Here is a 12,391-nt window from a genome sequence, read left to right as displayed (position 1 = left end):
GAAGAGTAGCAGTGAGGAGCTGAAACCAGAGGTCCAGAGAACCTGACTGAGAGGGGAGACACTGGAGGATCTGTCTCTGCAGTACAGCGAGTATAGAAACTCGTGTCAAGGGGCCTGACCTGAAGGGAGCCACCCCTGCTCCTAGGATAGTCAGTGTAAGGTGTCAGTGGGGAAGAGGATGCTAGTGAGAGTGCCCTGAAGATAAGCTATCATCCATCAAGTCGTCTTGTCAGGGAGCAAAGAGGGCAAGAGACTTAACCCCATCTACTCTTGTGGCAGTGTGGATTAATCGCCTGGCTGTTCTAAAGCAAAGTCCTAAAGATAGAAGTCCTCAACCAATGTGAATAGTTCAATTGGAGTATCCAAAACAACACCCCTAGACTATTCGTTCATGTAATGAACTATCAGAAACAAGGTGGGATCCAGAGACTTATTCCAAAGGCAATGGAGAGCCGGTAACCAGGGGAGCCCCTCAAGACAATACTTAGCAGTTCCTGCGGGAACAGCGCTACATTTATACTGTAATACTTTTCTATAACACCAATTCTGACTCCATCCCTGGAGACTAAAGCATGAAATCACTCAAACCAACTATTCCTGATTTCATTTTCTGTGATACGAGAAACTCTATGAAGTTTAAAGTCTCTATGAGTTTACATTGCAAAACAACACATGAAGTGAGAGAGAAACCTTCAGAGCACATCGGAGTAAAGCAACAAATGTTTCACTTCCTAAAATGTCTCCAAATTTTATAAAAATTCCCCAAAGCTCAGTATCGATGCGAACCAAGAAATGTGTGTGAGCTTTTTAGGCTGTATGGGAATGAAGTCCTGTGCCCACCGAGTGCTGGCAAGGAAGGGCGCTCCTCTATGATCCAAGTAATGGTAGAGAATGATGGGTGTCCCCGGGGGCCGCACATCAAGTCAAAGCCTGCTGTGTGATAGTGAATGGCAGCCTCAGTCTGGACCCCCCACCAGGCCACGCCCCTTAACACATTTTACTCCGCCCACCGGAGCTTACTCATAGGGATCGGCAAACCTTTTTTTACATCCATTGTCATTTTTAGAAGTGTGCCAGGGAACAATAGCTTTCCATATCGTCACTGGTTGCTAATACAGACTAGCCACTTGCCGACCGCTCACTGAGCTGGTACTGCGGCAAAGTGGCTCGTTATCGTCCAGCGACGTAGACCTACGTCGCTGGACAACGCCCCTTCTTGGTGGCGCACGCGCGCCGCCGGAGGCTCGCTCCCGCTGTATTCAGACACAGCGGGAGTCGGGCCAGGGGAGGAGAGGCAGTGATCACCACCGCTCTTCCCCAATTGTCGGGGATCGAGTGAGGAAATCCACCCACTTGTGTAAACAAAGCAGGCGGATCTTCTCTGTGACAGACAGTGACAGATCACAGGATTCAGCATAGCTGAACCTGCAATCTCTGTCTGTGTCACACAACCCCCTCCCCCCACACATGTCAGTAAGCATGAGGCACACATTAAACCCTTGATCACCAATAAACTTAACCCCTTCCCTGCCAGTGTCATTATTACAGTAACAGTGCATATTTATAGCACTGATTACTGTAGTAATGTCACTAGTACCCCAAAAGTTTCAAAAATGTCAGATAGGGGTCCGATCTGTCCGCCGCAATGTCACAGTCCCGCAAATAAATTGCAGATCGCCGCCATTACTAGTAAAAAAAAAAAAAAAAAACAATAAAAATTAAAAAATCATTCCCGTAGTTAGTAAACGCGATAACGTTTGCGCAAACCAATCAAAATACGCCTATTATAATTTTTTTTTACCAAAAATATGTAGCAGAAAACAAATTGCCCTAAGATGTTAAAAAATTTTGATTTTTTAATTTAGTAGAATGTGAAAAATATTGTTGTTTTTTTTTCAAAATTGTCGCTCTTTTTTTCAAAAATTAAAAATCGCACAAGAGATCAAATACCACCAAAATAAAGCTCTATTTGTGGGGGGGAAAAAAGACCTAAATTTAATTTGGGTACAGCGTCGCACGACCGCGCAATTGTCCGTTAAATTAACGCAGTGCCGAGTCGCAAAATATGGCCTGGTCAGGAATGGGGTAAAATCTTCCGGTCTTCCGGTTAAAAATACGCTCATTGAGAATTTTTTTGTCAAAGACATGTAGCTAAATACATTTTGGCCTAAATATATGACAAAAATTGAATATATTGGATATTTTTTACCTGTAAAAGTAGAAAATGTCAATTTGTTTGCAAAATTTTAGCTATTTTTTTATTAATATCGCAAAAAATGAAAAGCGCAGAGGTGATCAAATACCACCAAAAGGAAGCTCTGTTTGTGGGAAAAAAAGGATGTAAATTTAGTTTGGGTACGGCATTGCATGACCGCGCAATTGTCAGTTAAAGTCGTGCAGTGCCAAGTTGTAAAAAGTTGCCTGGACGTAAAGCAGGAAAATCCTCTGGTGGTAAAGTGGCTAGAATCCACTATCCTGCTTTCTGTTGACTTGTTAACCACTTCTGGACTAGAAGATTTTCCCCCCTTAATGACCAGGCCATTTTTTGGGATTCGGCACTGCGTCATTTTAACGGACAATTGCGCGGTCCTGCGACGCTGTACCCAAATAAAATTGATGTCCTTTTTTCCCATAAATAGAGCTTTCTTTTGGTGGTATTTGATCACCTGATCGCGGGTGTCAGGCGGCAATCGGAGCCACCTGACACAGGCATCAGCTTCCCCGCTGACGAGTGGGGGCGGGAGCGCGCTGTTGGCGGTGCGCGCTCGCCCCCTAGCTCCTCCCAGGCGAGCGACGTATCCTTACGTCGCTTTGCCTGTACGAGCCAGCCTGCCACAGTAAATATACAGGAGGCGGTCAGCAACTGGTTAAGAAAGCCAAACTCAATTAAAAAGAAATACAGAAAACATAACAATACACAAAATTTTTAAACAATCAATATTACCTGAATTCTTCAAATCCCCACATGTGATAAGCTCTTAGTATTCTTCTTATAGAGATGTGCTTATTTGTGCTCCTCCACCTTTGTAAGAAAGATAGCCGAGGGCCACCAGGACCCACATCACTTATTAACCACTTGCCGACCAGCCGCCGCAGTTATACGCCGTACCTGTACGTTGGTTCGCGGGAGCGATCCTGTGGGCGCGCATGGGCCACTGGAGGCACGTGCCCGTGCCCACTCACCAGTGGGGAAGCTGAGGCCTTGTGCCTTGGCTTCCCCACTGATGAGTGGGCGCAGGCGCGGGAGCGCACCTCCGGCACCAATGATCGCTCCCTCTAAAGAGAGAACGGCAGTCTTCTGTTGTAAACACACCTGACCTTTGTTCTCTCTGGTATCAACACAGAGCTCCTGTGATCCTCCTATTTAGGAACACAGGTCTCTGTGTTGATATTACAGAGTTAGAAAGCACCATCTAGGCTCACACTTAACCCTTTGATCGCCCCTGGGTTAACCCCTATAAAGGAAACACTTATGAACGCGTTTAGACGCGTTTGCACGCTGTTACAAGCATTTGGCGTTTCAAATGCCGATAAACTTCTGTCTGAACGCAATTTTTTTGCTTTAACCACTACTGAACCGTGTGATTTTGCCCTCTTAATGACCAGGCCATTTTCTGGGATTCGGCTCTGCATTATTTTAACAGACAATTGCACAGATGTGCGACGCTGTACCTAAATAACATTGATGTCCTTTTTTCCCCACAAATAGAGCTTTCTTTTGGTGGTATTTGATCACCTCTGCAATTTTTGTTTATTGCGCTATAAACAAAAAAAGAGCGACAATTCTGAAAAAATATATATTTTTTCACATTCTGCTATATAACATCCCCAAAACATTTTTCATCCTTTTAGGCCAATTTGTTTTCTGCTACATATTTTTGGCAAAAAAAAATCCCAATAAGCGTATTTTGATTGGTTTGCGCAAAAGTTATCGCATCTACTAACTACGGGAAAGATTTATGTCATTTTTATTTATTTATTTTATTGCGATTTTTTTTGCGGGACTGCGACATTGCGGCGGACAGATCGGACTCCAAACTGCCTTTTTTGACACTTTTGGGGGTACCAGTGACATTACTACAGCAATCAGTGCTAAAAATATGCACTGTCACTGTACTAATGACACTTGCAGGGAAGGGGTTAGCACCAGGGGCGATCAAAGGGTTAAGTGTGAGCCTAGGGGGTGTTTTTGAACTGTATGGGGGAGGGACTTGTGGAATCAACACAGAGCCCTGTGATCCTAAATAGGAGGATCACAGTAGCTCTATGATCATTCCAGACCGTCGTTCTCTCCCCACGGGGAGCGATCGCAGGTGCCCGGTGACCCCTTGGATCGGCTTCCCTTCTGCCTAATGGGGGGTGGCCCCCAGGAGTGCTGCCACGAACCGCCGTTTAGGTACGGTGGTTCGCACAGCCGAGCCAGCCTACTGCAGTATATCAGCGGCGGGCAGTTGGCAAGTGGTAAAAAAAAAAATGCCACTAAACTCAACTGTCTCTAAATGACTATAAAGGATGGACAGATAGGATAACAGAGAGGAGAGTTCAGGGGCTGCTGAAAAAATTCCTAACTGCTCCTAAACGTCCGTTTATCAGCAGCAGTGTACATTAGGCCAAAGAGTTCATGAAAATTTCTCAGAAGTGCAGCAAGAATTAAAATAGTCTTCTAGACTATTTAACGACTTCTGGCACTTATGACACTGGCAGGGAAGGGGTTAACACTGTGGGTGATGAAGGGGTTAAATGTGAGCCTAGGGGAGTGATTCTAACTGTGGGGGCGTGGCTTGTGAAATGAACACAGAGACCTGTGATCCTATATACAGTAGAAGCTCTGTGATCATTCCAGGGAGAAGAATGGTCAGCTGTGTTTACAACATCCGACCGTCCTTCTCTCTCAGCGGGGAGCGATCGCAGGTGTCAGGCGGCAATCGGAGCCACCTGACACACGCATAGGCTTCCCCGCTGCCACTTCCCTAGCTTCCTGCTCGTGACCGACGTAGCCCTACATCGGTTTGCGCAGGAGAGCCACATTGCCGCAGTATATATGCGGCGGCCGGTCGGGAACCGGTTAAATAATGTATCTTCTGAGAAAATATGAAACTACTTGTATCATCTTATACAAATGGAGAGTTTTTGAACAGTTGGCACAACTGGCCGGGTTGTCCTCCATGTCATAATCCCTCCGGATTGACCACCCCGGATACCACCCAATGGTTATACCATTCTCGGGTCTCAGAGAAGCTGGAGCTTTGAGTGTGGTGCCCTCACCTGTACACATGCCCAGGATCTCACAACACAACATGGGGGCCCAACTTCCTTTATCTTCTATGATATTCTGTTGATTGGTGCCATCCAGCAGAACCCACCAGGTCATGGCCACATCAACTACTAGGCAACCAAGAGACCACCTTGCTCTTCCAGTAACAAGAGACCAAAATGGCCCCAAATATAACGGTGGAGTATTCTTTTTATAAGAAGAATCTTGGTTCTGAGCATTGACTGACATGTCCTGCTTCCCTTTTCAGGTGTAGAGTTTTGTTTTGGTGACATTATTTGAACTTTTTGCACCCACACCAGTGAAACCTCACATACACAGGAAACTGTGCCCAGTATGTAAATATACATTTCCACATGGCTGCCCACTGTGAGTTCAGCTTCAATGTCTGAAGAATGTAATCTACCCTAAATATCGGTATAACCACCAGAGACGAGCTGCCATTGATGAGCACACATGGCTGTGGTCTACGCTGACCTGAGGTTTTCCCGAACTGCCCTCCCGCCACAGAAAGGTCAGTATGTACAACCTAGGCCAGTTCTAGGGGTAGTTCTAGTAGCGTTGCATGGAGATGGATTTTCATACAAGTGGTTTTAATATTGGGGCCATTCTTCATTGGGATACCAACAAAATTTCACCGGAAGGTCACTTTATGGTTGATACAAAAAACGGGAGGCTGGAAGGACAGAGGTTTAGGCCCCTTTCACACTATCGGACCGATCAGGTCCGCCTGTCTGTTTTTCAGGTGGACCTGATTGGGCCACCAGTTCTCCTCTGTGGGGAGGTGGATGTCAGCAGACGTGTGTCCATGTGTCCACTGACACCCACTTGGCATCAGATCCAACAAGATCCTCTAAAAACAGACGTTCGCCATCCGTCCAGCGGGTCTGATTGGATGAAAACTGACAGGCTGTCCATTTTCATCCGATCTCCCCATAGAGGAGAGCGGGACTCTGACAGGTCCGTCTCAGCACAGAGAGCGAAGATGGACCTGTCATCTGCCTGCACAGCGGGATCAACGGAGTGATCCCCGCTAAACTATTGGAGTCTGACCAAGCAGATCCGCTGGCGTGATAGAGGCCTTAGTCTGCAGCTGGGAAATGGATTCTTTGTATTTGGATACTTTACATTATTTTAAAGACTTAACCCCCCAGGCCAATTATGACATTTCTGTCATACAGAGAAATCTGTCTTTGTTTGCTAGAAAATTACTTGGAATCCACAAACATTATTTCTTTTTTAAGCAAAGGCCTTAGAAAATAAAATGGTGGGTGTTGCAGTTTTTTTAATATCACACGGTATTTGTGCAGCAATTTTTTTTTTTTTTTTAAATACACCTTAACCCCCCTGGGGGTCTGATTATGTCAGAATTGTTGTGCTAAAAGCGATACATTGTTTTGCATCAAAATCTGTTGCTTTATATTTTAGGCCTGTAATGCTCAGGAATAACTCACTTTAATCTGTCCAAACAAGAGTCTAGTAGACATCCTGGGTATGATAAAGTTTGAAACATGAAATCATAAATTATAATGATGTAGCACCCTCCTAGGTAAGTGCTAGGTTGGTAAAAGCTTAGCAGCTCTATCTGCTTATCAGGGGAGCCTGGTTGTTAGTTCTGCCTGTTGCATGTGTCCAGGGTGTGATTCGTCTGGTCTGAGGGAGTGTCCCCACTGTATCCAATGGGAGAGCCTGTTGGACAGTGTAGGAAACCCAGCCAGTGACATACAGGCTTTTGTGGCTGCCCCAGTGGGTTGGCACAACAGTGGTGCATTCTGGGTTAGGTCATAAAAGCCGGGGGCACATGTGACAGGAGGTCTTTGGGTGGGAAGCCAGGTCCCAGGAGGAGGGTGACGGCCGTCTCTTCTCCGGTCAGCAAGAAAGGTGGTCACAGGCAGTAGGCCTAGTGGACCAAGAGTGTGATGCTGAGCCAGGAGGTCCAGGATACTGACGAGTGGAGCTGAAGGCAGAGCAACCCAGGAAAAAAACAGTGTCCGTGAGTATCGGGAAGCTTGCCAGGGAAGGGGACCACTCCAGTGGAGTCAGTGGACAAGGGCTAGCATGCACGGGAAGTGAGAAAGGGGGTGCCAGATTAGGACCCTGAAGAGGAATTCATTTAGGAACATATCTTTTACTTCACTTCAGTGGCAAGGTAAAGCAGCGGCCTTGCCGCACACACTACAATCAGTTGTCCTCAGAAATTGTGCATAGTTACAGTTGGAGTGTCCCATTCATCCATTCTCCCTTCCAAGATCTAAAATAAAACACAAAAAAACAAATCCCCTGGACTGTTCATTGTCTGAGTCAAGTCTTAAAGTCATAACTTTCTACAGGCTGTTGCTATGGGTAACCCAGGGGAATCCACACTCAGCAGCTCCATAGGGGCAGTGCTACAATATAATAATAATACATTTCATCAAATTCTTCGTTGTTTTGGAAGTGGAGATATTTCATTTTGAGGGAGAATCTGTACTCTGACATGACTGTGCCAAAGAATGGAGTGACAAGTAATGTATTGGTTGTCCAATACCACTTCTGCAGGGATTTCCCCACCACTCTCTGAAGAATTACTAGGCCCAGAAATTTCCAAATGTCACCTTTGGTCAGTGGTTCCCACTTTCTGCATCTTGCAAACTTCCGATGCATAGAGCATTGTTGCTCTTTGTAGCGGTTTGTCTCGGTAACTATTTTTTCAATAACCTCATCGGTCAGAAATAATTGTAGGTATGCCAAGGGGTTGTCATGGTCAACGTCAACTTTCATACCAGGTGCTCCAGTAAATGGGAATCTTGGGGGCACTGCTTGATCTGAACCGCAGTCAATAGAGCACCAAGTCCGCACATCGCTGAGCTCAGTCGTAGAATCGTCGCTGTTCTAGGCATTGAATTTGGCCCAGGTGACTATGGTCATGCAAATTGGGTGAACAGGCTGGAGAATGTCAATGCCAAGGTGGCGAGCTGGAAAAGTTGGCGGTTTTCCTTAAAGGAAAAGGTTGATCTGATCAAAGGTTACCTGATTCCAATTTTTCTGTATTTCAGTTTTGTCTGCGTTTTGCCAGTGTCTCTCTATACCAGGATCTATAGTTGTTTCTTCCAGCTGTTATGGGGGAACAGAATAAACCTTGTCAAAAGGAGTGTGACTTATCTACCTAGGCGGGAGGGTGGTCTAGTAACGATCAACCCTGTAGTCTTTTTTTCTTTGATGTTTGTAAAGTACAACCTGGGTAACATGCTGGCAGAGAGACCGCCTGGGTGGGTGGGTATTTTCCAGTCTGCGAAACTGGGAAAATGGTGGGCCAGTGAAAAGCCTGAGGGTCAAGCATGATAAGCTCCCAGCTTATGTTGCCCTGTCTTTGAAAATACTTTGGCAGTGGCAAATAACAGCAGGGGAGGTCAGATCTCTTCCAAGGAAACTTCTTGAAAATCAGATCATGAGCTCTGTTTTTTGCGAACCACTGACCTTAAGGGATTGCCCAAGCCAGGTTTTGGGGGAGGGTTTGCGTTTGATTAATTTGGAGAGAATCCCGATGAAGTTTAGGGATCAGGATTGGCTCGCTTTCCATGGAAAACTATATGTGAAGGGAAACCTGAAGTTTCCTTCTGTGAGTGATCGGGGCTGCCCGAGAGTAGAGTGTGGAGGAGCGGTGGAGTCCATGGATCATTTTCTGCTTCAGTGCCCTTTTAATATAGAGGTGTACAAGAGGGTAGGGAGGGCTCTGAGTGTACCCTTCCTCCTCCATATCAGTTATGCAGAGTGGGTGTATGGGGCATTCCAGACTCGCCAGGATTATGATTTGGAAACACTTTTTCTAGTTAGTCTAGAAGTCTGTTATTTCACGTGGAGTGCACGGTGCCAGGTTTCCTTACGAAGTAAAGTCCTTCCTGTCGAGGTGGTGGTGCAGGACATTCTGGGTGAGGTTGGGAAGATTCGGGGTCTTGAGAAAGACGGGTGGCAGCAGGAGGCCTGGATAAAGGCGCGGAGGAATATCAGGACTCTGTAGCTGCTGCCTGTTGATCTCGGGGTGTGCGGCTTTTCTTTCTGTCCTTGCTTCACTCCCCTAGATTTTCAGATAAAATATATTTTTGATAAAAGGCTCCATGCATGGTGACGGTGATGTTCCTTAGTCTGGCTCTCTCGTAGGGTTTATGCTGTGCGCAATTTTGTTTATTATGTTCTTGTTTGTTTTTGTTTTTTGGTTTTGTAAAGTTATATTCAATTATTTTGTAAATATGTTATTTATTATGGTTTTATTGTTTATAAGTTGTTGTTTGTAAGATTTTTCAATAAACAAAAGTAACCCCTCATAATGGACATAGCAGGTGTACAGACCTAGGAACTCAGCACAGGGATGGTGGAAACTCCTCATAATTGACATAGCAGATGTACAGACCCAGGAACTCAGAACAGGGATGGTGGGAACTCCTGATAATGGACATAGCGGGTGTACAGACCCGGGAACTCAGCACAGGGATGGTGGGAACTCCTGATAATGGACATAGCGGGTGTACAGACCCAGGAACTCAGCACAGGGATGGTGGGAACTCCTCATAATGGACATAGCAGGTGTACAGACATAGGAACTCAGCACAGGGATGGTAGGAACTCCTTATAATAGACATAGCAGGTGTACAGACCTGGGAACTCAGCACAGGGATGGTGGGAAACTGCCATTCCACTCCCTGACAGCGAGGTGTGAGGTTGCTGATTCCTTAGCTCGTGTGCTTCCAGAAGCCAGGGGCTAGAGTTGTTTCTCTGCCCCAGGAGGGATGCTGGATCCTGGGGAGGACCCCGGCGGGGGCCCCCTGGATAGGCCTGAGACTAGGCCTCAGCCTATGGAAGACATGGAGCTCGGCCCAAGGAGGGGTGAATCCCTATCTACCTTTAGACGGAGGATTGTGGACAAGCTGACAAGGATTGAGAAAGAGGAGGAGAAATTGGCAGCTTTAAAAACTGAATTTAAAAAGAAAAAGTTGTATTGTGCCAAACTGTACAGTAAGAAGAGACCGGCTCTGAGGCCTGAATTAAAGGACTTGGAGCAAGCTTTGAGGAAGCAGAAAGAGTTGGTGAGCTCTCTGAAGGAAAGTAGCGGAGCTTTTAAGGAAAAATACAGGAATGAGGAACGTTTCAGCCGTATGAGGAGAGGAACCGTTTCCAGCATGGAGAGTGACCCAGCCAGTGAGGAGATTCAGGTACCGACAGAGTCAGCAGAGAGTGAGAAAGTGGGCCCGGAGGATGAGCCCAGCTCTTCAACACCTCAGACATCTGCTGAGCCCCCAATGGCGGAGGCCTCTGTCTCCCTCCCTCTGCAGCAGCAATGTGGAACATCTGAGCAGGAGGTTGAGGGGGGTACTGGCATGTTGGAGTTCATCGCTGAGCTGGAAACCCCTCTGGATGGAAGAAAGTTACATTTTTCTGCGGATTCCTCAGATGAGGATATGGATACCGTTCCTCGCCCTATGAAAGAGAGACCTGTGGAGAGAGGAACATTCACCATGAAGCCTGCAACAACCAGGAGGAAGTTTGATCCCACCATCAGCCATGACACTGCAGAGGTAACAACACAGCAAGCAGGTACAGTGTGTGTGCAAGGTGGTGATGTGAACTTTAATGACAATGTGCTTGCTGAGGGTTGTAGTGCTATGGGCTGTCAGCCCACACCCATAGACAATGTGCAGCATGCAGTGCAACCTGATGCACCTGCTAAAAAAACTTTAAATGCGATTGGTGGGAAAACTGAAAATAACTTTGAGCTTTTGGTTGAAGTGTCTGCAGAGAGGAGCACCACGGACATTGCAAAGGCTTTTCCTGACCCAGATAAAGCTGTTGTTCCTGAAAATGGTGCAGGAGATGCTGGGAGCAGTAGTGCTACAACTGTTGGGGATTCTGCAGTAAAAAAAACTGTGATTGAACCCAGGAAAGCAGCTGAGTGCTCAGAGAAGGGGGAGGGGGTGGGTCTTGTCTCTGCTGCTCCAAAGACTGCAAGGGTTGATTCAGGCTCCTTGTCAGCAGGTGTGGTTGTGTCTAAGGACAATGCTGTAATTACTGGTATGTCTGGGAGGAAAACCTATGCTGGTGCTGCTACAGGATCTGGTAGGGGGGAGCATGGAAATGGTTTATCTTCCTCACTATTTAAAAGGAGGAATGTGGTTCAGCTCAGATGGGAAGGCGAAGGTATTCCCCCATATAGGAGAGCTGTGGTTGATAAGATTCTGCAGATGGGGTTTAGACCCGAAGATATCTTCGCCCTGATCAGTCCGACCGGCTCCTATGAGTATGATTTGTCCTTTATCCGTCCGGAGTCTTTGGACATATTTTGGGAGAAATATGAACATGTGTGTAGGAGCCTGCCGGACTGGAGAGGGCTCATCCCCAAAGTTGTGTCACGTCAGCCACTTATTAAAATGGTGACGATTCTTGTGCGCAATGAGTCCATACCACAAGGGGATTTATCTGTATGGCTGAGGAGATATGGAGACATCCTGAGCCCCTTACACAAAATTATGGATGACCGAGGAATATGGACGGGGGGATGGTCTGTGCAGCTAAAACTGAGGGTTATTGATAATGTCATCCAGCATCTGCCATCCTCAGCTTTCCTGGGAAGGGACAGGCTGACCATCTTTTATCCAGGCCAGCCAAAACTGTGTAATAAATGTGGGGATAAAGGGCACTTTGCATCCTCCTGTCCAGTGATGAAATGCTCTCTGTGTCAGGATTTAGGGCATTTGGCAAAGGATTGCAACATTATAAGGTGCAACTTGTGCAATTCGGTTGGGCATCCTTATAGCCAGTGTCCCGAGGCAATGCATAACCAGCCTGAGCTCATGAGAGAGTTCTTCCGCCTGGACATGGAGGATGCTCAGAGCTCAGCAGCTAGGGTGCCTGCGATTCCCTCTGAGTCTGTGCCAATGCCCAGTGTGCCTGTGTCTTCCCAGTCTGTGCGTTTGCCTAGTGTGCCTGTGTCTTCCCAGTCTGTGCGTTTGCCTAGTGTGCCTGTGTCTTCCCAGTCTGTGATTTCCCAGTCTGTGCCAATTCCCAGTGTGTCAGTGTCTTCCAAATCTGTGGTGCCCCAGTCTGTGCGTTTGCATGTATCAGTTACCGAGAATGTGTCCAATCCTTCTG

General features: G+C 46.6%; 1 protein-coding gene and 1 long non-coding RNA gene across 2 annotated transcripts in view; one reads left to right on the top strand and one right to left on the bottom strand.

The window, feature by feature from the left end:
- Positions 1-12,391, bottom strand: part of LOC309545009 — a 338,928-nt gene that overhangs the window by 38,050 nt on the left and 288,487 nt on the right. The gene's annotated exons all lie outside the window — the stretch shown is intronic.
- Positions 5,689-12,391, top strand: part of LOC309545008 (uncharacterized protein) — a 95,274-nt gene continuing 88,571 nt past the window's right edge. The window contains exon 1 of the mRNA XM_082244081.1: positions 5,689-5,786. Coding sequence (XP_082100207.1) covers positions 5,729-5,786 — 58 coding nt within the window. The 5' untranslated portion in view covers positions 5,689-5,728. The remainder of the gene's footprint in view (positions 5,787-12,391) is intronic.

The sequence above is a fragment of the Pelophylax lessonae genome (genome assembly GCF_965119305.1).
Source record: "Pelophylax lessonae genome assembly, chromosome: 1".
In the NCBI taxonomy this organism is placed as follows: Eukaryota; Metazoa; Chordata; class Amphibia; order Anura; family Ranidae; genus Pelophylax; species Pelophylax lessonae.
This window is presented reverse-complemented; position numbering and strand designations above follow the sequence as displayed.